Source organism: Anabas testudineus, chromosome 1 (genome assembly GCF_900324465.2).
Source record: "Anabas testudineus chromosome 1, fAnaTes1.2, whole genome shotgun sequence".
Classification (NCBI taxonomy): Eukaryota; Metazoa; Chordata; class Actinopteri; order Anabantiformes; family Anabantidae; genus Anabas; species Anabas testudineus.
Window position 1 is genome coordinate 17984210 of NC_046610.1, and position 27863 is coordinate 18012072.

The following is a 27863-nucleotide window of genomic DNA, read 5'->3' on the forward strand; positions in this document are numbered from 1 at the left end:
GCCACATGTAAAAATTTACCTTTTTTAAGAATGCCATCCTTGTGGTGTGTCCCATTAGTAAATGTTTCCATGATGTCCATTGCCTGGGTCTTGCTGTCCTCTAATACACTAATGTGATTTTCCACTGAGTCTTCTGAAGGCCCACTGTTTGTTGCTTTATCCCCTAAACATGTCTCCTCCACTGCAGCTTTGACCTCTTCATTGGTGAAGTCACTAAGATTAGTAATCGGTAGCCCGGGAGCCACTGGATTGAGTTTCTGTTCGACAGTACTGGTTGCAGTTAAATTGTTTGCTGCTTTCTCAGTTGTAGATGTTTCTGTCTGGTCTCCAGCATCCTCGCGGGACTCTTCCTGGTTAGATGTCTTGGTAACTGTCTCGTGCATCTCTAAGGATAAGGTAGGTGGTTGTGTTTGCTCCTCTGCTCTTTCTTCCCCTGCAGACTCCTTGGAGCAAGATGCATACTCTTCCAGCTCAGGAAGATCTGGTTCAATAATAGAATCATCTTCTCCTCCAACTTCATCTACTGTGACCAGTTCCTCCATGTTCTTCGGATACCAACACTCTTCATCATCGTCATCTCCACTTTCCAACACTTTCTCCTAAAAAATAAACAAGAAAGAAGCTTTAAATACTCAACTACAAGCAAACATGTTTATGGCTAACCCAGGGGTTTGAGTAAGCATCTTTTAAAGTTTTATTGTGTCATACAGATCAAAAAGCTCACTTACAGTGTTTCTATCTTTACTACATTCAGTAGCCTCCTTTGGATTATTGCTTCTTTGGGGTGAACCAGATTTGTCTTTCGAGTGGTGATCCTGAGAAAAGTATTAACCTCTTTGTTAGAAGAACACAAAGTTGAAATACAACCATAATGGTCATTTCTAAAAGTTACTCACAGTGTTTTCAGAAGATTTTTCTTTCTCTTGTTTCTCTGCTATGGTGTGCCTCCTGCTTGCTTTTTCACTCCTGCCCCTGCCTGGTGAAGTCTGCCTCTTTTCCTCTGGTGTTCTCCGAGGTGTCTCCTCAGTCATCTCAAACTCAGAATGTCTCAATCTACCGTGGTAGTCGCCACCATCCCTCCTCTTTGGCTTTGCATCATGTCTTTGGTATGGAGGTCTGGGCAGCTTGTCTGATTTGTACATTTGTTCCTTCATGTAGAAGTCATCATCCACGTTCCTGTAAGAGCTGAAGGACATGCCTTGAGGGCTGCCTCGTAGGTGCCAGTCTCTGTTGCCCCTCATCCCTTCACCTCCTCCTCGTTCATCTGCAGATCTTGAGCCGATATGATCCAAGGGTTTCTGGTAGGCCTTACGACGGTCAGCCACCCGCCCATTTGGCCGATCGTCATCCACACTCCCCCCATTCCTCCACGGGTCATCCCTCTCCCTTTCATCCTCACTCCTTCTTAAGTGTGGTGACCAGTCCCAAGAGTTTCTGCAGGGGGCCAAGCCATTGTTGCCTCTCTCCTGACCCCTGCATGGTGCTCTCTGTGGACTGTGGGCTGAACTGCATGACGTAAAACTGGGGCTGTGGGAATGAGGACTAAGAGAGCGGCTGAGAGGGCTGCGAGAGCGTGCTCTTTCTGGCATGTAGCTATAGAAAGGATCAAAGGTAGATTAATTTAAAGAATTAACTTCAGTAATAATCTGACACATTTACATCACTGAATGTAAAATGTTAAAACCTCCACTGGACGTACAAGAACTAGCATTCAAGACTAAAAGGACAATAAAAGATTACCGTTCAAGTTCTTGCATCTCATCTCTTTCCCGTTGAGAGGTGATATCCTCGATAATTGATTGAACATCTTTACCTGGTTTCTATGCAGAAAGCCAAATATTAGTAATTTGCTAGCAGCCTAAATCCTGCTCTCTGCTGTGTTCTTTCAGTTTTACCTTCAGTTGAAGCTCCTTGTACCTCTTCGACATTCGTATGAGAAGTTTTTGATTGTTAATCATAGCTGGAGTAAGTTGATAATACTGAACCATGGCCTGAGCTGCTTCAACATAGGCCATCTCCAGAAATGCCTGATGGGAGAACAGAAATCTGCTATTAACAAAATTCTGCTCTGACAGTTATTTGAACACTCAGTGTTTGACATAGCAAGGAGCCTCAATACTTAACGCTAACAAAATATGTATTTTACATCTACCTAAAATCTTGGTTTGATTTATTCCTACAGTCATTCTCGCACACATGCAGAGTTAGATAGTTTCTCTTGTAGGATATCTGCTTAAAGACAACTCAGACAATTCAAAAAAACAAAATAACTGTGACCTTTGACTCTACATTGTGCTCAATTTATTATATGAAATGGGGGTGACGGCCGAGTACTGAAGATACAGTATTGTCATGACATTTTTAGTGTTGTGAAACTGTCCAACTGTTTCTATTGATCAATATTACTAAACAACTGATAAATAACAACGTTACTGTACCTGATGGGTAGAGCGCATGAGGATGTAGTTGGTGACTTTGCCAAAGGGTAATCCCAGGTTGATGACATCATTCTCCGTACAGCTGCCTTCAGGGAGGTTGCAGATGTGAACAACTCGTCCTACGGTTCCCTTTCTCGGTGTAAATGCCTGCAAATATTCGTAAGATTACAATATTTGTGTAGCCATTAATATTTGATTTTAAACACCACAGATCAATTATCTATTAACTGTTGAATTTGGTCAAAAACCGTCATATGCCACTTTTTAAAGATTCAAACTACACAAATCAAGAGTCAAAATGACTTTATCTTGCTCACAATGTTATTAATGCCCTGCAAACTTCATATTCAGTTCAAGTTGATATTGATCTTCTCATTTAACTGTGATCTTTTAACAATGTCTGATACCAGCATACTGTAAGAAACTAATCTGCCTAACATCAGTGTAACACTGTCACACACGATGTCATATAATTTCTCTTCTTTATATAGGTCATCTCGTTGCAGCTATTAATAGATCCTTGGCAGTAGTTCCACAGTGATAATGAACGTTTCTTGTTTGGATTTACAGACTTTATCAGCTGACTGACCACAGACATTTAACACTCCCCATAAGTTGCCAAGTGCAGTAACCTGCATTCCTCAATAGCCCTCAGTAGTTCCCCTTTTTGTTTTAAAGATAACAGTGTAGATTATTTCCTACAGTGAAAAACACATACTGCAGTATAGTAGTAGAACATACAGTAAACAGGAGTAGTAGATTATTGTTATTGTTATGTCACTATTATTTTTAAGTTAAGATATTTATTTTTAATTACCTATTGGTTATAAGCTTTTAGAATTTACTTGTATTGGTTTATTTTTAAGATAAAGATATAGATTTTAATTAGATTTTTTTCTTTCAGCTCTTATTCCTTCATGTGAAACTATTTATCCTCAAATCTCAGATGTTTTTTTTACCCCTATATTTCCCTCTTTAGACTCTCAATTACCAACTTGTTCAACCTCAAATATCTCTGCAAAACAAAATGTAGAGAACATATGTATCATGAAGTTGAGCAAGACAACGTAAACAAGTAGTTCCATCATAGCAGAGATTTTCAATGTTGTGATGAAAACTATTTACATATTACATATCCCACCATTAAAACATATAGGCAAGGACCACTGACATCCAATACAGTATCAATATCTATATTCATCATAGGACTAGTCATGGCACATACCATCTGACACCTCATGTTCCTTTAACATCACTGCAGAAAGCAGTTGTAAATTCAGCTTGTTATATCATGGGGTCTTATTTCTGCATGCATTATGCTGCAACTGCAATTTTTTTCCAGTGCCCCTCCTCCTCTTCCTGCTTCGCTGGCTGACAGTCCTGACAGACAGTTCCATGTGTGGGACAGACTGGGGTCCTAATTCCACTTGAGACCTGCAGCAAGAGTCTCAGTTTTTACAGGGACTTTGTTCAGGGAACACCCAACACTAACAAACACTTCACACAGGGTCCAATAGCAATGAGCGCTAACATGTACAAGGAAGGAGGAGACTTACAGTCTGGAAATCACTTTAATACACATAATAAAAGATATAATTAGGATAATTTATTATTGTATCTCAGAAAAAAATCAGATTTAGTTGAGACAGAAATGATTGGATGCATCCTAGCCCAACCAGACAATGTTGTGGATTGGAAAGATTACTGTGTATCCGTATGCCACAACTTAATGGTTTCTGGCCACCAGGCTAACATTAACATCTTCAGATGTGAAAGTGATAATTCTATTAACAGCTCTGTGCCAGTGCCAATGCCACCACCAGACTATATGAAGGTCAGTGCAGGTTGGACTCAATAAACAGATCCAAGAATAAGCTAGTTATGCCCTTGCAATATTAGAGAGAACAAGGGTCTTGGTTGTGTTATTACACTGTGCAACCTGTGGAATGCCGTCTGAAAGCCTAGACACTGAAATGACTGTCAAGGTTCGACTCAGGCTGTGAACAGTAGCTGTCTGTGCAGACCACAAACAGTGTGGAGTAATGCCATGTCATTACCTACTCACAAGAAGGTATTACACACACATCCAGGGCCTCCTTAGAATGGTCTAATTAGCAGATGGAACTACCATTAAAATGTTTGGACACACCGCAGTGTTTACTTATTTACTTATTTACAACATTGTACAGAACTGAAAACACTGAATAGTTTTTAATGTGCTTTAGACCATCAGTTGTATGGTGCAGAGGAAGGCTGGGTACAGACTCAATAGACCTTTAAGTGCTACTACAACTACTGTTCTACAACTCAAATCATGTCAAGAAACACTCAGTTAAGTGAACAGTGAAGACAAACAGCTGTGTCTTTGTTAGACGTAGAGAGGGAGAACGGACGGTTCCTGAATGTGCGGAGCACAGAGGAGGAGGTGTGATGGTGTTGGGGTGCTTTGCTGGTGACACTTAACACTTAGCATGGCTACCAGTGCATTATAGCCATTTGCCATCCCATCTGGTGTGCACTTAGTGGAACCATCATTTGTTTTCCAACAGGACAATGACCACAAACACACCTCTGGGGTATGAAAGAGCTGTTTGTCCAATAAGGGAAGGGATGGAGTCCTGCATCATATGACCTGGCCTCCACAATCACCCAATCTAATGAGATGGTTTGGACAACAAGTGGAGGAAAAGCAGCAACAAATGCTCACACCGCTGAGAAGTCTGGATGTCTACTAATTAATGATATTGGGCAAAGCTTGTTTAGCATTTTTTTTTTATTTACTACATTGAGTGACATGTGTTCTTTCATAATACATAATAATAATAAAAATAACAACAACAAAAATAAAAACAACAACATGTTTTACAGCTGTGAGACTTTGTCAGCTAAGATAATTGACAAAAATATTTAAAATTCAACTAGGAATAACTTATGTGATGTGTGTTTTACAATTAAATCCATTCATTTCTCTATAATGTAGGTTTTATGCTACTCTATTTTACTTACTTGATCAAAAATAGATTCATTTAATGTGTTTTTATATCAATCTACTGATTACAACTGACAATTTGTATCATAGTCTACAGGCTACAATAAACAAAGATAATGTCTTTACCTTGCACCATGTTCAGCCATGTGGTCTGGTGCTGAGAACCTCACACTTTCAGCACTATGACCCGGCAGGTTAGGACCAAATGGTTTAAAGGACAACAACCATTTCACACAACACCTTCACATTTTCACTGACAGCATGCTGACTAATATCAGCTGAAATCTCACCTAGGGACTAATTTGTTTAATTGTACGTTTTATTTTGTACGTAAGATCTACATTGGAGGATCTAGGGGGATATTCAGTCTGGTTTCACAGTTTCCCCCAACCTTCAGACACAGAGTACTTGCACGCTGATCCCCCAGATCATATTCTCAGTCTCTCACCAGTCTGAAACTCTATACTCCTGCCTGGACGTGTAACCCACAGTTCTTTAGGTCTATCCTCCTAACAGCAGTTAACTGTAAGCCTGTGTTTATGTCCTCTGTTTGATTTCGGTTTTCACATGAAGCTACTACGTTACTTCAGTATGGGCTGTGGGACACTGCAGTGTCAGGAACACCTGTGTGTTTGCAAGCTCACATTTGAGCGCTGTGTGTAAGCTACTACAGAAAATCATATAATTTGATTACAAATTCAGTTTCATAAACATATGATACATATGTGGTATGATTTCTACATATTTTTTTCTAAGGGTTTGATCTGTTTATGCTTTAATTTTGTGTAGAAATTATATAATTGCATTTGTATTGTGTGCGCATTTGTGTGAGTTCTTTGTTCACCACAGGACTTTAAGAATAGTAAAACCCACCTGTTCTGCTTAGACAGGTGTGTGTTCATAGTAGCTAACATTAGCACATGTGGCACAGCCTATAAATATTTTCCCACTGATACAATAAAAACCAATAACCTAGCGATGAGGCATATGACTTTCACATCACTGTCACAGTTCAGGCTTCTGTTAAATAGGTCATGCATATTTTCTGAAATAAAAGAAGTGGTTTTAAAGTAGATGCTAGGTAATTTAACAGACATGGTCACGCAATTTGAAACAGCCTCCACTTGATCAACCATCTTTCAATTTAATAATTTCTCATATCCTTAGATGTTAAACACATTTCTATGTGTCCCACAGATTAACCTGCATATGTTGTTACTTTTCATCTACACATTATATGTTGTAAAAATTTAAATGGCTGAACTATTTCTTTACATTTTCTCCAAATAAAGTAATTTCAGGTACAGGTCCAAAATCCACTTTATATCTTGGGTTTAAAAGATTTAAGTATGTAATGATATAGATAATAAACTAAACACAAGTCATAGATATCAGCCTGAAATTCAGGGGAAATGTTTATAAATGGATCCATGAAATCGACACAAGCATACAGTATGTCTTTAGGTATTTGCTCTGGCATTATATGTGCGTTATTGCTCACTGACTGTTGAAAGCTGCATGCTGAGCACCACAGTAGGCCTTCCTCAGGTTTGCTGAGGCTAATTTCAGGCGCCTTTCACCTCACTCATCATCTATATTTTTCAAGAGACCTGCCTTCTTGATGGATGCCTATCAACAGCTGTTGTTTTTCAATCCTAGTTTTTACAGCCAACTCTTTTAGAAAGGCAAAGTGACTGTAGTACTTAAGTATTTATATGTAAGCTGTTAGTAATACTCTTAATTAATTGGAGGCAACAATTATTAGATTAACATACATGTGCATTTGCATCATTAATGATAAACCTCCCTGTTCCTAAAAATGGAATGCTCTATTTCGACGATTAAATGTAAAGTGTCTTTACAGATTTTAACCAGGTACCAAATAAAATAATATTTTTGAATTACGTATGACTACTACAGAGGATAGATAATCATTACATGATAAGACAAAGATGTAAGAAAAATCTCAGCACATAGTGTTTAGTCAGCGCTTAATGCCATAGATTTCCAGGCTATTCCAGGTTCAGGGGAAAAGAGTTGTCAATCCCAGACAAAGCCTGCTATTGGGCCCCAGAAGCTGTCAACAAGGAGTTTTGGGTACATTTACAACACAAAAACACATTCACGGTCGACACTAGATTTAATTAGAAGCAGAGAGGGTTAAATCAGAAATGCAGTAAATAGGAATAATTGTAAACTTAGTTAGAGCTATTCTCGCAGTGCCCTCATTTAACTCAAATAATAATCATCATTAATTAATAACTGTTCATGATACAAACAAGAGCGAATCATATCCATGTTCCAATATGGAAGTGATAGTTTATATGACAAGAAAAGAAAAAGTCTGACCTTTGACTCTGACTGTTGCGAGGCAAATCCTGTGTCTGACGTGGGATAAGTCTTCATGGCTGCAGCTGGCAAGTATGATGTATTGGATCCCGAGGATACATCTGTGGAAACAATTTGAAATTGTCATCATACATTAGACACAGTTTGGAAGAATGGTTCACTGTTGTATATATAATACAAACAAACAGCAAAATGTGTAATTGAAGATCATTGCTGTTGTTTCCTTCCTACAATAACTGAATAATGTCTTATATGTATTATTATATATGGAATGAAAGAAAGAAAATGAAGAAAAGATGATTTAAAACATAAATCAGTATCAAGAACTGACATCTGCGAAGTGTCTCCATCCCTATTGTGAAGTCAAAGCACTCTCTGGTTCTCAAGGTCTGATTAAGCAATTACTTAGTGTTTTAAGCCGACATTATAAACATCCAAAATATACATTCAGATGTTTAAATGAGCTTTTTAAAGACAAGGCTAAACTTACAATTAGCAATGTAAGTATAATGGCATAGTTTTGAGATTTCTGTGAATAAGCACATAATGTTGCTTGCTTGTGTGTGGAGTAGCTTAAAAGAACATTTTATTTTTCCTTTGTTAACAGCTATTGTTAATCATTTGGTCTAAACACTAACAGGAAGAAAAACCGCCGGGTTATACAACCTATCTATCCAAATGCGAAAGACTCATTCCATAAAAATATTATGAACAATCAGAGAAGGAAACAGTGTTTTTTTTTTAATGCTGCCTGGGCCAAACACAGATTGTGTCTCTTAAAGTAATTATGCTTATGAGAATACATAAAAGATATGTAATATACTCAGCAGATAATATCAATATGAGAAACAACAGGTGCTCAATCAGTTTATGTGTAGAAAAGCACTTCACAGAAGTCAACAGCTTTGCAAAGCTGCCATTTTATATGTACGAAAAGAATAAATGTCAAAAGAACAAAAATATGATTTAAAGTATGGGTTAGTAACGTGTTCATGCTAATTTTTATTTCAGACCATTTTATTTTAATAGCAAACATTAGTGTATCAAAATACACTGTGCCATGTTATAAAAACACATTGCCTCATACTCTCACGTAACTCTAAAAATACTCCCGGACCTCCATCTATCACTTCATTTCACATATTCCAGCAACCAGAAAATCATCATCACCAGCAAAAACGGACACCTGGTTGGTGGTGATGATGAATGGGTTACCCTACCTTGACTGTCAGCAGAGAAAACCATGGAGTTCATCCCTCCAGGGTTCAGACTTCCATCAGCAGGCCTGCCAACAGTATAGTGACCGGCTCCCGCTGACACCACAGCAAAGCTGCAACAATCATAGAAGGCTAGTTTTAGCTGCCTCTCTCCTGCCTTGCTCACTCATATCTTGTGACAGAGCTCATATTCATAGAAACATTAAGATAGCGCCATACAGAGCAAGGAAAGGAAAAATAAAACACTTCAAAAGCTGAAGAGCAAACGCATGAAAATTGAGTTTAACTACAAATTGATTTAACTACATCTGGTAAGAAAGTGGCCATTTACAAATCACAGTCAAAGATAATGACAAAATTGACAGAAACAGAATAATCTGAACACCTGATGTTGACACTCAGCAGTAAAAGAACAGGGCATTGGAAAGTATTTTTTACTATCATAACCTATTTATTTACTTATTAATTTTAGAGTTGCATATGACTTACCTTTCATTTGCATACAGTGTTCGATTCTGCAGGTGTAGTTTTCCCTTTACATGCTGATCCCAGTCCTAAAGACACACACATAGATATACACACACCGTCCAAACATAGAGCAAAATTGCTTAGACACACAGGAAGCTCACTACTTGCCTTCTCTTGATAGTTATTATGTAAGCAATTTTATAATCTCATGGCAAATAAAAGATCTCATATTGAATTAGAAGCCCGCTAAATCAAAACATTTAACTACAGTATATTAACTACACTGCAAAAAAAGTCCCTCCCTGGATTTAACTAAGCAAATAGGTAAGAGCCTCCCACTGGATAATTACTGCATGGATGATTATTTTTCAGCTGGCAAAAAGTTATTTAACCAGCATACACTGAGTAGCTTCTTGTTTCTTAAACAACTATGTCTGAAGACACGTCCTATGGTTGTAGAAAAGATGTTAATCTGTTTCAGAAGGGTCAAATTATTGATATGAATAATGCAAAGAAAACATCTAAGGAGATTGATGAAACTACTAAAACTGGGTTAAGAACTGTCCAACGGAAGAAGGTCATGTGGTCTGATGAGTCCAGATTTACCCTGTTCCAGAGTGATGGAAGCATCAGGGTAGGGAGGCAGGTGAAGTGATGCACCCATCATGCCTAGTGCCTACTGTACAATCCTGTGGGGGCAGTGCTATGATCTGGGGTTGCTGCAGTTGGTCAGGTCTAGGTTCAGCAACATGTGTGTCTAAAGAATGAGGTCACTGACTACCTGAATATACTGAATGACCAGGTTATTCCATCAATGGATTTTTTCTTCCCTGATGGTACAGACATATTCCAAGATGACAATACCAGGATTCACGAGGCTCAAGTTGTGAAAGACTGGTTCAGGGAGCATGACTGAGTATTAGGATATTGCTTGCTGGATTCTCAAAGGTTACTACTAGGCTTTCTCTATGATTTGTTTTACACTTGTTTTGAAAAGCCTTGTTGAGGGTCTGGTGTAAAATTCCAAAATAAACATACATTTACATTTTGACTGATCAATTCACTCACCTTGAGGTTGTAGACCTTCTTGTCACAGATGCTACACTGGTGCGGCAGTTGAGTAGGCGTGACTGCATGGTAATCATTTACTTGATAAGGCTGAAGTTTCCTGGTTCCTGAAGATATAGTTTCCTCACACCCATGTGGGGGCTGGCAGCCCACAAATCCTTGCGTGCCACTTAAACCAAAAGAGGACACACCACTACTAGGATTGAACTTGGAGTCAGGGGTTGGCTCTTCTGGGTTATATAGCTCCATTCTGGTCTGAATTGGCTGCCCAGATGCTGCCCACATAGGTGCAGCATTAGAAACCATGTCCACCTTTCCAGTGCGAGTCAAGTTAACAGGGCCTTTCCATTGATCCTTATGGGCAGTGGTATTATAAACATTCATGTTCTGCTCACTGACACTAAATCCAAGTTGTTGTCCATGCATATCCTGTCCATAGAAATCTCTCTGAAAACCAACACCATTTTTTGTCTGAGTGTTCATTACTTTGTACTGTTCATCATTAGCAGTGGCTGCTGCTGATCCTCCAACTACCTTGTACTGGAGACGTCGGTCTGTATCACAAGGGTATGTTGACGCAGACTTTTTACTATACTCTGCATCTTGTAGGCCCACGGTACCCCCTGCGACAGGATGGTTCAGTCTCACATTTCCTGGATTCTGGTTGAATCCCCCACCTACCAAGGTCCCCAAAGTTGAATTTGAAGAGGGAAAACCTAGCACAGCTGTGGGGAAGGCAGCCTGCGGATTTCCAACAATACTGGAAGTCTGTAGCTGATTGAACAGAGGATGGGACATGGCAACATTGGAAAGTACCTGATTGAGAACCGTGGCTGCGGTGGCCGTACTGCCCCCCTGAGCCAGTTTGAGACGATGAAGAGCAAGCTGGGCTTGAAGCTGAGCGAGATGGATGTTGGCTGGTGTCAATAGGAGCTGCTGGTTCTGCTGCTGAGGCACCACCTGTGCACTGCCTGCCAACTGGCCACTCACCTGAAGGCCCTTCTTATCAGTGGTGTCCACTGACACTGCACTGATGCTGCAGAAAAAAAGAAAAACATCCCATATGTCTCTTGCTAGATGTCACAATAATTTTGCATTTAAGGGTGCAATTGATGTTCACCAACATGCTGAACCTGGTCTTAATTTTAAATTACCGGATGATAGAACTGGCATGGGAAAAACAATGCATAATCATTATTGAGAATACTACTAATCTCAATTATATCTTGTACCTAAACTTTCCTTTGTTGAATGTTGTATAATAATGTACAGCATATTTAAAGTTAGATTCATACAATGAGTATGCACCTTCAGATCTGTTCACCTTCAAATTACTGTACCTTAATTCTGTTAAGGTACTTTCATTACCGTTAAATTAAATGACTTTATAATAAAATCAAATTAGTATCATTACAGGGATTTAATCATTACACTTTTGTTTCACTTGTGTTTGAATTGCCTATTATAAAGTTTGAGCTCCTCATATTTACACAACCGTGCCCCTTACAGCTACCATCAGCAAACAGGATGAATCTGACAAGAGTTTAACTAGCAGATGGCCAGCAGTTGAGCACAGTCATCAGCTGCCTGTCAGTGTTGCTGGGTTTAGGATAAACCAGAGGAAGTATACTATGCCAAGAGGTATTCCACTAATGTTTATGGTCAGCAAATGTAATTTCATTGCTGATATACCTGATAAAAGTTGCTATCAAAGGTGTTGTCTTAGCTGGGAAGCAACACAAAACTTTAATATTAGGACTTGCAATTTTATCAGGAATACTTAGTATTCATTTGTATGTACTTGACTATAACCAACTGTTGCTACATCTTCTTCTTCTCCTGTCTCATTAGTTCATAAAAAAATTCATTACACCAGTGGTTACATTCTCTTCTTCCCAGATGGTTGTATTTGTAAAGTCAACCTATGTCGACAGAGGTTTAGCCAGTAGCTAAACATCTTGAGGATAACTTTTTAAATAACAGTGGAACTGGTACTAAGTGCTTTTGCATTATTTGCTGTAGCCAAGTTTCATTTTGTGTCAGTGTAGGGTCAGTCTAAGTTGTGAAAGGTTATTTTAAAATACTAGCAGACCGAAGAATTCGTCTCCCACCTCCAACTAGTACATGAGAAGAAAATAGTCATGAGCATGCATATATATTTCAGAACATAACTTTACAAATGCTGTTTGTGGTTATGTTACAATGGATAAGACAAGTGCTTTTTTGCCAGTGTCATAGCAAAATCTGTTTCCTCTGCTATACTGAGCCAAGCTAGATGAAGTTGATGTATAATGGGATGGTCTGCAACTTTCATATTCCAAAGTTACAAAGTGCAGTGACGGACAATCTAGGCTAGGCTAAACTTAAAACCCAAGGCTGAAAGCAACAGTAGCTATCACATCTGCTGACTTAAAATTTGAGTGATCTGATAAGGTTAATTATATATTCTTGTCTAATATTGCTAGATAAAAAGCAAGCTAAAAGCTAAAAACACTAAAAGCTGAAATTCCCATCTTCTGTTACATATTAGCTTTGATCTTAAACCATAATGTCTTAAATTACCAGTAAATAATGAATTGCCCTTTCCAAAATGGCTTTTGGTAGTTATAAATGTTCAAGGCACATTCATTTATGCGACTGTGAATTATTATCGTGTCCAAATCTGTCTTCCTGTTGGCTTCTTTAGTTGCAATGTGGTCTTGCAATTACATTGCCACATCATACACTTCATCATCCAAACCATCACTCATATACCTGGAAGCTAAAAAATGATTTGTTATTTTGTAATACTGTAATAAAGTACAGATGTTTAACTTGATCTAATAAATTATTGTGTTAATTATAGCTATATATTAATGGTGTAGTTGTTCTACTATTTTTACACATCAAATCTTGGTCAAACTGATTTGGGAACATACAGTAATTTGCCGTGATTCTAGTCAAAGCAGTACTGGTGTAAATGCTGAATGCTAAAAATTCATCAAAATTCTACTAAAATCATCAAAACGCTACTTCAAATACTATATAAGATATATTTTTGTGACTTCATTTTATTCAAACCAAACTATAAAAAATGTTTCAGGACAAACATGTGATAGACATTTTAAACCAAATACGGAAATGTGTTCTGTGATTGTACATTGTTCTTTATTCAAAATATTCTATTTTTCATTATTTACACAACTAAAACTGTATATGCATTACATTAAATGATAAAATGAATACGTTTGCAAGGTGTTTATGTCTTGATGGTGTACTGACGGTGATACCTACCTACAGCAGAAAAGAGTTTACACAGACCTCTCCACATCTAAAATCACATACTGCAGTCTAAGGAGTTGCAATTGAAATTATGATAAATAACCATTTTTGGACAATCTTTTTAATTTTGCTGTTGATTGTGTACAACAAGTGAAAAAGCATGCTGATGGAGAGATAAACTTACATCACTCCAACTTATGACTCAAAGCTATAAATACTAGAGTTACCCACTGCCATGCCGACACAGTGTCCTTAATAGACTAATATGGACTCCTGGGCAGCTAGCACAATTTGTTAGACACTTCAGACCAATCTTGTGATGACAATAGTTGTCAAATTAACTTCAACCAGGTGTCAAAGCAAAGAGTGAGTAACATTGAGAGTTCTCCAGACATGAATGGCAAGGGAGAAAAACTTACTAATGAAATAATCAAGAAAATGATTACAGGCTCTTGTGTTTGGCTCTGACAGACTCACTGTGATTTAAATCCCTTGATTTGAAACAATTCTCACTGCCACACCACCAGGATACACACACAGAGTATTTTACATAGGTTTTTCATTCTGTATTTAAACACATACTTCTGATAAAACCAAAAAATGAAAATCGTTACCATATACACTATACCAGTGCCAGAGAGCATATTTTCTTGCTCTTGTTGGTAAATCACAATTAAACAATTGACTCTGCCGTTCTTCTTCATCAAAACTGATTCAGAGACCAAAAGACAGAAAATCAACTACATTCAGGAACTTTGTTAAGTCTCTGTATTCACAGAAAACAGGTTAGCAAAATATTACTTATGTATAAATGCTCTTTTTACATCAGAATAAAAAACACCAAAGGCAACAGTACTAAAATATAAATTAGATAGACAAATAGAGCAAGAACGTGTACATACATGAACATTTTCTGATTTATGCAAAGCTGCAATGCTGCTAGAAAAGAAACAAGGGCTGCTTCAAGGCTTTGGGTAGCAGGCACAAAATAATCAAAATGTCAGAAATGATAAACACCATCTTTCAAATGAAAAAAACTAACTTATTTTGAAATATTTAAATACAAAAGAATTTACAGAATTTACTGAAGAACTACCTCCAAGGTGAACACAAGAGCAAAACTGTTCCATACATTATTTACAGAAAGTAACACTTGTCCAATTCAGTAAAGTTGAATCTGAGAGTTAGGATCAAGGATCTATTTAAGAGCAGTAATTCCCATTACTTTGCATTCTCACTAAACACTTTGTTTGTTATGTTGCTTCCCAAAGAGAAAACTGTTGGAAATATTTAATTAGGATGTTCTTACAATTCTATATGATTTATTTACTTTATAACACAGTCTGTTTTACATGTTGTCGTGCTTTTCAGAACTATACCTTTGACAGACAAAAAAAGGCACTCATAGTCAGAGCTATGGCATACCAGAGCTTCTGAGCCAACAGAGTCGGTATGAGCTCAGTCTTAAGAATAGCTTGATGTAGTCATTAACAAATCATGCAAGTAAACAGATCTGTTATTCTGTTTTGTTTCACAATTTCAGAGAAATAAAGCCTGAATAAGTGGTTAAATGTTAGAAATCCTGCAATGTCTGTCTGATTCCCATTTAGACAGACAAACATGTGATGGCTTTCTGTAATTTCAACCTGTAGCTTAGCTTATCTTAAAGCGAACACATTAACCACGTCAGATTATTTTTTGAGCATATGTTAAAATAGTTAAAATATATGTTAAAAATCAAACAACAGTGTACATTTTCCCAGCATTATTATGGCTTTAATCTACGCAGCAGACAAGTGTTAACCTGTGGATGTAATAGTGTTTAAGGTTGGTCAGTCTGTAACTCTTCACTGTGTCAAAGTTTATTCTTTCTGCTTGTGGCTATCCAGAATTTTTTATTTTTCGTTAGTAGACCATAATTGTAATCTACTAAAATAACACATAGGAGTGACAGTCAATTTGTTTATGTGATAATGTAGTTCTTCTGATTTTCTGAATTTATGAAGATAATCATATATCATGGAGTGATGTGATGTGAGTGTCTGCTCCTAAAGCAAAGCGTTATCATCCAGCACCAATCTTATGTCAGGTGTCATGACAATAAAATGTGACAGCCCTTCTTTCCCACAGGAGACCTGCTGGACATGTGCCTTCTTTACCTGTCCAACAAAGTTTCCACCACCTGGTAATTATACTTTGTGATGTAAACAAAACAACTAGAAGACAACTGAAACTACAGACTGCCATTCATCAATAAAATAAAGTATAAGAAAGAAAGTGTCTAACTCCACACATCCATAACAACACAATTAATATAACTGTGAAAAAATGCTAATAAATGTGAACATTTACTAGCAACAACTGCAAATATAAGTGTTATCCAGTGCTGCGTCATTCAGTCTGTTGACATAAATGTAATTATATGACTGGAATTTACTTCTGTCAAAACACCAGTAAGAAACATCTGACATCAAGATCAACTAACAGGGATAGTTTACTACCATGTATTAAAAAGTATATTTACAAGCTTCTACATCACATACCTTCAGCTCAGTTAAACACGCATAGGTAATGCATTATATCGGAAAGTTCACAATCTCATGTATTTCAACAAATGTGCATATGGTGGACTAATAACACACTAAAGGTTATGATAACTCTTTTGGCAGACTGCAGTCTTTTTCAGGACAGCTTTGGAAAATTCACAGCAATCAAGGACAGCTCCGTAGTCATAACAAAACACCACATGGCCCAAATCAGTCAACAGAGCTTATCGGAGGAAATAACAAATTAGAGGAAGCTTTCAAGTCCAGCCCAGCTAAAGTATAGCTGTCCACTGAGTCCAGCAAAGGATCCAAGAAAATATCCTACAACGACTGAACTCACTGCAGCCCCACAGACGAATATAAATCCTGCTTCTATGCAGCTCCCAATACAGTGCAGCTTACAAGACTTGAAACCACTTCCAATACACAAATACAATATTAAAAAGCACACCTGGTGGTGTTATAAGAGACACACAAACCTTAAAAAGAGGCAGCAAAAGTCCAAGTTACACCTGTGAAGCTACACTCCACACTGCTTCTCCATGGCCTAACCTCTGCCCAGCAGCTAATACTGACGTAGGTCATGACTCTCTAAGATGGGGGTAACATGACTAACGCTTGCACATTTACACTAACATAACATCACTACTAGTAGCCTATACCCTATGTGGGGACACCGCTTCCCTGTGTTAAACGGACAGGCATTAGAGACGCAAGTGATGAAAAGTCACAAGTGGTCAGCATGTGAGTGTGTGTATGTGTGTGTGTGGGTGTGTCAAGGGTAGACCAACACATAAGGAAGAAAGCATTTGTAGAGGAGGCCTTTCTTCTCAACAAGACCTTTTTTAAAAGGACCTCTTAATAAATCCAAAATAAAACTTATACTAAAACTACATATACACTGACTTTATTGTCAGTGACTTGACCTGTGTAGTTATTAGTAGTGAAAAAAGTTTTGAATAATAAAACATGATACCTAATATAAAAAGAAAGTGGTACCCAGTATGATTTGTTGTTCAGTAGTACAAGAAATGATCATTCATTATCAGAGTTAATGAGTGCAAAAAGCTAATACTAATACTAATCAGAACTAAAAAGAATATTTTTAAGTACAGTGCTAGAAATAAATTACTTTCTATAAAAGTAAACAAATAGTTGACTGTGAAACTGACTAAATTATAAAATTTTGCAGAATATTTAAAGAAATACTGAATAAAAAGTTCTTCAAAAGAGAAATGAATGCAAGCTGATACGACAAAGTAGTGAAATAAATAAGGTATGATATTGTCACATTAAAACATTTTTGTACAACCACTTGAATTCTCTGCACAGATTTATGCATCCCTGATATTTGTTTTCAACTGTATATAGAGACCTGCCTGCGCTGCATCCGGTGAAGTTGCTATTAATTAGAGATCTAAGTGCACCAGCAAATAATTTGAAAAATGTTAATATTCTGAATATTATGATATTGACTTTTAAATATATATTATTATTATACCTTTTTTTTAAAGCTTGGTGACTGTGTTTTCAGTTGCTTATTTTATGGTATGTAACATTTTTTATTACAGTTTTATAGGAGTAAAGAAAAAAATCTAATCAAATCTTTTGTTTAACCTCAGTCAGCAATAAACACATTAATAATTGTTTTTGCTCTACAATACAATATGGAAAATATCGGGCTGATAGTTTTTGGAAATATAAACAACACAGGAACAGGAAAATGTGCAAATTCAGCTTAATAGTATTTTTTTATGTATTGCTAATACCAATACATTGTTTGGAATTGATAAATAGTAATAACATACATATTTCCCCTCTTCTTCTGTAAAGTTTTATCTACAGATTTTCTGCACTAAAAATTAGTGCTTTATGTGAGCATACAAGCATTCACCTCCTAGGCGGATATCACAGGCTTGACACGACAGATTTACAGTCGCTCCATCTGTTAGAATCGCACCCAGACGGCAAAGAGAGAAAGTTGCTTTTGATCCTTTGCCAGTACCACATGCTAAATAATAAGTACTATACTACCATAAAAGGAATATTGTTATTAATGTTATTATTATTACTATTATTACTACTATACTACACCAGAAAGGATCCCATGGTGCTGCCTGCCAGGCAGGAACCGCATATACTGAATTTCCTCAACAAGAGGCTGCCAAAATGTTTGTGTACATACATTTTCGTTGAGTATGGGCTTCAGGCAGGTGACTCCTCAGAAAGGTATGGAGAATAACAGGGTAAAGAAGATGCTGGCTAATCAACTACATCAGAAAGAAGTTGCATGAGAGGGTGGAGAAGTACCACAGCCTAAAAGCAGAACTGGAGAGCATGTGGAAATTAAGCCAAAGTGGTCCCAGTGGTGATAGGTGTGACTAAGCTGGACACTAAGAGCAACTCCAACAGATCCCAGGAACATCATAACTCCTAGAGTAGTGCTAGGTACAACTAAGATGGAGTAGAAAATTATGTAGTAGAAAATTATGATACAAAGAAATACCTACCACATTGCAGATTTAATGGCCCAGTGTTTTGGAGTGTTTTTGTTATTTTCAATTTGGATTTGTAAAAATTGTTCCTTGCCACTGCATGGTAGGATAGAGTATATGACCAAGGAAAGGCACCAATTCACGTACACACACACTCACAATGTAGGTGTGTTTTGAATTTTTTTTTTCTAAAGCCCACTAGGTGGTGCTATATATTGCCATAACTGGCCCCAGGAGGTCTGAAGGGGATGTATGGGCACCACCATATGAGGGCACTGTACTCATTTTAATCTGCAGTTCTATCAAGGCTAACAGAGTGCAGTACGGGAATCATGATGTTTACATTTACTAGCAGCCACTTACATACTTTCTCTCAAAGTTAATATGACGTTGGAATAAGAAGAAAGTGACAACTGATGGACACAACTAAATTCATTTATACAAAAACACACATGTGCAGGTATACATAGAAACATACATGCACTCAAGGCACTAATCAAGACTCTTACGTATTTCCTCTTCCCAATATGGCACAAATAGTTCCTGACATTCCAGACCCTTAATTTAACTTTTCAACAAATCAGACACATAGCTGCAACCTGCACAGTCAACACATAGCCACCATCATGCCTGACACTGCTGCATAGGGCGAGGTATGAGTGAGGAAGAAGGGTCAGCTTGCCTTGCTCCACATTTGGCAAAGTTGCAAGGGGGTGGTTCCTGATTTATGGTGCTCTAGTACTGGGAGAGTTATCTTGGCCACACAGACATGGGGTCTGGCCCCTTATGACCCCCATGAGGCTGGCGTGTCCACAGTAACACATTACTTTGATTCATACCATGTTTCTCCAATGATGCTTGTAAAATGGCAAGATTTATGCTCGGCATCAGTCACAGTGTTTTATGAAGTGAAATCAAAAAGACAAACTCGACTTTGTGAAGTAACTAGAATTGCATGGGCACAGCCTCGTCATACTGTCTAAACCACCAAGTTCTTTTCTGACATCAAACTAATGATTGAGTCACACACAAACACAGATTAGGCTCGGGGACGTGCAGCTAAACCCTGAGAGGCTTATGCTGGAAAAACTAACTTCTTCACTTCTCACATACGCACGGTAGCTATAGGTGATCTTGTTTCAACCAAGATGGTGGAACATGTGATATAAGGGTCACAGAGAAACCTCCAGGTCAAAAGAGACCTTCTGACTTTACAGCTGCCTGCCAACTGTGGAACTTTAAGAGCATACCAGCAAACATGTCCCCCAGCAGGAAAACTGCAATAAATCTTCTGAGCACTGCTGAGATGATGCTCTCTTCAGAACTTTGGTGGGATATCTGCTTGAGGAATTTATGAAGAAATAAAATATCACTGGAAGTTTGACAAGGTTTACATAGTGGACTAAAATGGGGTTACCATCTACTTTTCTAAAGTACACTAGTAAAGTATATCAGCTTTTAAAATGTAAACAATACATTCCAACGCCACCATTTTCCTGACACAATATCAACACTTGCCCCTCTTTTCTGGCCTGTCCCATGTTCTGTGGTCAGTTTTAGTGTGAGAGTGCTGACAAGAGTTAAGAAAATCCCTCCGGTTACCTGGGTTCTGCTGACATTGAGTGTCAAACTGGGTGCTGAGAGCCGGGGGGGCAGGTGACAGACAGAGTGACATCAGAGATCCATTTGGCTTGTCAAAGTTACTGGCGGCAAAAAGAAGGATGGTGACTGCACAGGGTGCAGAGAAAGTCTAAACTTACAGTAGGTATAGCTCCTGTGGCAGAAGTCAGAAAAATAAACAAAAAAGTAATCCTTGTCCCTTAATCCTCCTGTCAGTACTAAATTACTGGAAGAATAGCAGGACAATTGTGAGCCCAAGTCAGGAAAACCAAAAAGAAAACAGTTTCTTAGGAAGTTACAGTTGTATCAAAGGAATATTTGTAAGGAAGGAATTCAAACAGAGTAAGTGTTACAAGACTCCGAGGTGAAGTCACATGAACATTGGGGAAGGATTGAGTTGGTTTTGACAACTGAGCTTCCGAGGCCATTTTTCCTGCCGCTCTGAAACTGTTATTTATAGCTGCTGCCCCAGTGTGGAGTGTAACTTTCTGCTGGCTACTGGCTGCTTCTGCCTGGTGACATATTAAATGTCTGTCATTTTTCTCCTAACCCATTGTTTTTGCAGTTCTGAATATAAAAATATAAATTGGACATTTACATTTAAGCTAGGCTTACTATTTATGGCAAACTAGAGGGTACAGTAAGAAACATCCATCTGGAGTCTTCCACCATAGAGGTCAGCAACATTGGAGCTATATTGGTGTACAAGGTGACGTAGCGATGATTCTCCTAGCCCCTCCTCCAGTGCTTCTTTCCATCCTTCTCCTTCTCTCTCTCTATTATGACCTCAGTTCACTCTTTCTCATCTCTGTCCAAAGCAAGCACTGCATTTTACCATCTGCCACTGGTGCTGTGCTTACAAATACCAATCAAACCCAGTTATGTTGTCTCACTATCTTCCAAGCCAATGCCAATACAGCTGCCTTCTTGTCTCCCATGATTTTAAAGCTACTAAATTGCCCTTGAACAGTGTTTTGCTAGACTAGACTAAACTAGTCTACATATTTTCAAAGTAAATCAAAATATAAAATGAAAATAAATTGTAGCATTTTTTATCCAAATACAATTAAACAATCCAAGGCCAGCTAACCTATGTCAAGTGGTTTAATGGTGACTGTTCAGTAAATATGGGACCTAACATGGGAAATTACATTGTAGTATGTCAATGTGCCTGAACCATAGTGAAATCCTTGGGTAGGCATGGTGCGTAGGCCGTCTTGACTTTGCCAACATCACAGCATTTTGCCAGCTTGGAGGCTGTGTGTGAAATTTTGATGATGTGTTATTGCTGAGACCCTCCACCAGGGTTGTGTCTGATAGGAGAATGTCCAAGGACTAACCCAACATGCTCAGGAGTTGGCACAGTAAACTACTACTACTACTACACTACTAAAAAGTAGTCTTTGGATGTGTTCGTCCAACCCCTTTCATGTTGTACCAGTGCTTTTAGAGTCTCCCTCTTATTGCACAAACATGTTAGTTGCACAAATGCAAATCAGGGAAGGTAAAAATTAACATGTTGTACACAATCCACAACTTTGCTTTAGTCCAAATCATATTGCAAATGTGTAAGATACAGTGGTTCTACATTAAGTTGTCATAAATGTGATCTGATCTTTATCTTTAGTCAAGAGTATTAACAAATATAATGTGCCTAAACTAATAATGTGCCCCTATGATGATGCTGTGGCCTCTTGTACATCAGATGTAGTGCTGTGTGTCCTTTCCAAATAGTTCAATGTTCAATAGTTTCATTAGTCCACAAAACATTTAGCCAATACTGCTGTGGAGTGTCAATGTGCTCTTTGATAAACTTCAGGTGTGCAGCAATGTTCATTTTAGTAAGTAGCAGCTTCCTTTGTGGTGTCTTACACATCCTACTAGTTTAATGTTTTACCTACTGTAGACCCATGAACACAGATGTTAGCCAGTTCCAATGATGCCTTCAAATCTTTGGCTGTCTCTCTGGGTTGTTTCTTTACCTCATTGATAAGTGTTTGTTGAGTTCTTGGGGTCATTTTGACTGACCGCCCACTTCTTGGTAGAGTAGGCACAGTCACAAAGTGTCTCCATTTGTAGATAGTTTATCTAACTGTAGACTGGTGAATTTCTAAATTCTTTAAAATCACTTTGTAAACCTTTCCAGCTTTATGTAAATGAACAATTCTTGATCATAGATTCTTTAAGAGCTTTCTTTGGTGAGGCATAGCTCACATAAGTGTATTCTTCTTGTGGGGAGCAAACTCAAAAACTTTGAGCTTGCTCTAGTCCACACCTCCAACCCAATTTTCTTAATTTATGCTAACACCTGACTGTGGCCACATGGCTCAAATGTCTTGTCCCAGGTTGCTGCGATCGCACGTTGCTCAAATACCCATTAGGTGATCTAAGCAACTTTTAAATTGATCCTTTGCAGAATCCCTAAAATTACAATTGAACAAAAGGAGAAAAAGGGAAAGAGAGAAAGTCAACTACAACCTCAGCGTAAAAGACAAATCCCCCTCAAAGCCGGTGAACAGAATGGGTTGGCTATGCCCTGGAGTAATGGCCACCATGGGATTTCTCTGTGGAGCGCAGTCATTGAAATAATACCCACCCATAAAACAGAAACGACAGAATAAGACCGTTTTGCTTTTTTATCATTTTATGGCTATAATCAAAGTGTTTAGTTTCATGTACATAAAATTTTAGACTAAACATCAATTACCATTTTCCTACACAGCATCTGAGACTAGAGAAACTAGAGCCGTTAGATAGATGGTCAGATATAAAGAAAAACTATTTGGCAGGATTTTAGTTTTTTGTTAAGAAAGTGTCTATAAAGCCTATTATAATGGGGAAATTTTTACCATCTGTAAGACAGAACGTTTGAAAACAGGCACTACCACAATTTACTTCTTCACTCAGTATACATTAAATACCTGAAAACAACACTAGCTTAGTTTAGATTAGAAATATATATAGTATAAAACATTTCTTTGGTTGAAATTAAACTTGTGTAACCAAGGCACTGTATTGCTGTTTAATGTAGGCAACAGAAGTCTCACTTAAATTTGTGTGGCTGCATTTCACTAAGAGACAACATAATAAAATAGTTATAAATCATCAGGGCCAAAGAAACTAAAGCAGTAGCAGACAGACTGTATGGGGGAATTGGTAAATCCACACACTAGGGGGAGGCAGGAAGGTTACTGCTCTTCTTTCTTCACACAGATGAGTCACTGGCTGTCAGTCTGAGATGTTACAGACCCACACTTTTGTTTTTTTACATCGGCACTGTACACGCTCTAATAAGGACTGTCTCAAAGGGGAGTTCAGTGCACTCCCACCTCTCTGAAGTGCAGTTGATTACCTGGGAGGTTAATCGGCAGGAAGCCCTTCGGTATGGGTTTTGACCTCATGCAGCATACCACACACACACACACACACACACACACACACACGCACACCTCTTTATTCATCCCTGACACTTGATGATAGTGGTAACAGAGACACTGATAGCAGAAGCCACAAATAGAAGTTAACGTAACATTGTTTCTATCTCAGAGTCTTCCTCATGAGGTAATGTTGGAAACTGGTTCTACAGACTTCGTTCCTTAAACTCTTTCAGGTGGAGCAACAAACATGCACAAACCAACTCCTTATTAGCACCACGCATGTTTTGAGCTCTATTAACTGAAAAAAATGAAAAATACTTGTTCACGTAATATTAATAAGCATCATCTCAATGCAGAACAAGAGGGTTATTTACCTTAAAAGATGAATAGGTAAAGTCGGATTAAAGAACAAGCGTGATTCCGCCTCTACACAGTGATCCAACCCAGTGTGGGTGAGTATATGTATATGCACACAAAGACGTATGTGGGAAGAGAAAAAGGGTGATAATGTTTGGAAAAGTGTACAGACTGGAGGAGACAGAGAGAGTTACATAATGAATGTAATAATAAAATCAAAAGGATTGGTTTGCTTTCACTCACTCCTTGTCATTAACCCACACGACCGATGAGCTGATTAAACAATAACATTGTTACTGAGCTAGTTCGAGCTTCAATCTTGTTACATCAATACAATGACGCCTGACCTACTTTCGGTAGAAACAGTGTTAGTGTTATGTAAGGTTTATGTTGACAGTTAATGCAGTGACTCAGTCCAGACCAACAAACCTTTACATGACTCACCACAACACCTAAATCATTCTCAACGTTGAACCTCTTCTGCATTTAAATTCAGTAGCGCTTAAATTCAAAAGTAGGTCGAGTCTCACCACGGATCAGACTGTTAGGATTCAGGGGGGACTGGCGATTAAAGGTAAATTTATGCCTCTGCATTCATCTGTTGACTGACAGAATTGTTACAGTTCAACTTTGCAGGCAGGTTTGGGCTCTTACCAGTAATATTTTAATTGAAGCAGGTGACAGTTATCAACTAAGAGCAAATACAGTTGTGAAGTGTCTACTCTGAAATCTATTCTGAAATTGCCTTATAAATTAACATATGGTATTTTTTATGATGATTCAGCAGTATAAATGTGATTGTGAATTGTGTAGTGAAGAAATGTACTTTTGCCATCTGTGGCTAAATGGCCTTAGATGCTCTTTAGCAAGCCACTATTTGTCCTTGCATAGGCCATGAGGGGTGATTGATGAGTATGAAAATCATGTGACGCTAGATCTCAACATGTTAAATATGAGAAAATGATGAGCAATACAGTAAAAGTAACAACTAACAAACAAGAGCCTTAGATTCAGGGTTTCAGTCATGTATTTTCGCATGTAATTTATAAAATCAGTTCCATTTTACATTTAACAGGCTGAGCTCTGTATGTCAGGTTTAGGGGCATCTATGATCAGGTGCATATAAATCCATGTTATAACCTTGTTAATTCACAGTACATAAACACATTCTCTAATTTCCACTTCCCTTATCCTGCCTCATAACCTCAAGTCTTTTTTTATGTACAGTTATTTGATTAATATTCAGAACACAAAGTTGCTAAACTAAGATTACAGGAATGTGTTGTATAATTATCTCAGTTTTGGAAACATTTGTACATGACTGCCATTAAATCATCTACTATTATGGTGCAGAGACTCTGGCAAAGCGCCATGGGTTTTGATTACAGCAGAGATAAGCTTGGTGACAGACTTACTAGTTCTCACTAGTGGCAATGTGGTCTCACGAGAGTCACTCTTTCTATTGCCTGCTCAGCCCATTTAAGTCTAATCCAAGAATGTAAAGTTGTTCCAAGGTTGTGTGGGATCCACTGGTGTAAAATCTGTGGCTAAAGTGTGAAATAGCGTAGGGAAGAGAAGTTAAATAAATGTGTAACTATAGCTGCAGTGTTTCTGTAAAATATAGTTCCTCTCGGCTCTTTACACGACACAAAAAACTAAAGTTGCATTGAACTCACCACAGCAATTGGCTTTTCTATAGAAATGATCAACAATTTACAATAGAAACAGTAAGAATTTCAGCTAGGATTTCCCAGTTTTAGGGGAAACAATGTCATATGCAGTATCTGGTCACAATTCTTGATTTAAAAAAACAGCCCAAAGACAATCTCTTGCTTTTTTCTGGTGCTTTCTACCCCAGATTACTTGATGGCTGCCTTAAGTGTATTTTTATCATTATTGTGTTAAAAATGCATTTAACTAGGTTTATGAGTCGAGTCAGTGTTTTATCCTTAAATCATTGTTTCACTGTTGAAGTAGTAAAAGGAAAAACTTTCAATACTCACTGATTAAACTGTATATAAATAACTACATTTATTAAAGCAAGCAAACTAATAAGACCCAACTTTACAAAGTGGAAAGCAGAACTATATTCCATCATAACTGGTATAGATTTTATGTACAATTACCGTTTCTGAGATGAAAAGTTAAATGTTAACACATTGTACAAAGCATATAGATTACTGATGTCTTCTTTTTCTCCTATATGTTTATGAGAATCTTATTTGTACAGTGTAATAATTTGGTAAAAACACCAAGTTATTCCATTAGATTGTGTAAGACTAGTGGCGCTGGCATTCCTTTGATGGAAAAGAACATATATGTTCTTGTGGGGCACTGCTGGCCCCACACCCTTAAAGTAAATCTGGATCTGTAAGACAAGCAACATGATACATGTACATAAAAGCTAGTTTTAGAACCTACACATGTTCCTTTCATACCCAAACCTACTACCCAAACAACAAACAAGTCAGCCTTGTAACCCTTAGACAACATAGACATGTAAAACCATGAAACTAAAGAAAGTCTGGAACCACTAAGAATGATACAGTATTTTAAATTTAAAAAATACTACTTGATTCACTGGCAGAGTTTGTTTTAGATTCTCATGTTTTTACAATCAGAAATCCAAGTCATATTCAGAAATTGTGTGTGTCTCTTTCTTTGTTGCTTTACTCCTGTGTCTTGTGTTTGTTTGGGGTACTGTATAGATACTTGTTCTTCTGTGGTGGTGTAGATAAACATTAGCTGTGGGTAATTTCTGCATTGTACATTACTCTTCAGGCTTAACTACCAGTAACTTAAAAACACCAGTGTTTCACACAGTTATGATGGATTTATGATATTCACCATATAATACAACTAAAGACCAGCACAGCTGACTTTTTCCCTTTTATGATTAAAAGCTTAGTGGCAAGACAAACACGAACATCTCCCTAGTCGCAAGAAATTTGCCAAACAATCTGACAAACCTACTCTTGCTATTGATGTCAGAATAAATGACTCATATTTCACGCAAAGACAATTTATCTGGTCATGAGAAATAATTATGGGTAGGTAATTATCACCCCCTGCGACCTCCCTGCTCTGTTGTTCGAGACCTATACATAGCCAGACGCTACACTCATCCTCACCGTGATAGTGATTATTTGTGATGAAACCCAGGCCCTAATTTAATAATCACGAACACTTCAGCTCTTATGATTTATATAACCAACTGATTAAATTACAGACTGTATCACGTTGACTGTTTATTTTCTTCTCTTGATGATATTCATCTTGTATGTGTTTTTGGTCCCTCTGCCTTTATCACTGACATGAGTAATGACTGACATTCTTTATTGGTCCTTGTAATTCAAGATATGAAATGATAGGAACTGCATTACAGAGAATATCACTGTGCAGTAGCACAATGTTCAGACTTGAATACTCGGATGTTGGGTGTTTTTCTGATTTAAAATGACAGACACACCATGTTATCAGTGTACTTCAGTATAAATCTGTACTGGTGTTGTGATACAGTTTCAGATCAGTGTGATCAGCTGCAGGCCATCATCAGTAGGTTTCCAATAATGGGGTTTGTCAGTACAGTAAGACTTCTGCAGAGATGGTCTCAAATATGCCTGCTTAAAACTCAAACTAGGCTCCTTAATCCAAAGAGCTACATAAAAGGCTTTGGGG

At 37.8% G+C, this 27863-nt stretch overlaps 1 protein-coding gene across 1 annotated transcript in view; it reads right to left on the reverse strand.

Annotated features, from left to right (window-relative positions):
• Nucleotides 1-27863, reverse strand: part of rbm20 (RNA binding motif protein 20) — a 37691-nt gene that overhangs the window by 4420 nt on the left and 5408 nt on the right. Inside the window, exons 2-11 of the mRNA XM_026359667.1 lie at nt 10530-11565; nt 9483-9547; nt 8997-9106; nt 7777-7877; nt 2439-2585; nt 1896-2027; nt 1741-1820; nt 897-1593; nt 729-815; nt 20-599 (exon numbers count right to left, since the gene is read on the reverse strand). Coding sequence (XP_026215452.1) covers nt 20-599; nt 729-815; nt 897-1593; nt 1741-1820; nt 1896-2027; nt 2439-2585; nt 7777-7877; nt 8997-9106; nt 9483-9547; nt 10530-11565 — 3035 coding nt within the window. The remainder of the gene's footprint in view (nt 1-19; nt 600-728; nt 816-896; nt 1594-1740; nt 1821-1895; nt 2028-2438; nt 2586-7776; nt 7878-8996; nt 9107-9482; nt 9548-10529; nt 11566-27863) is intronic.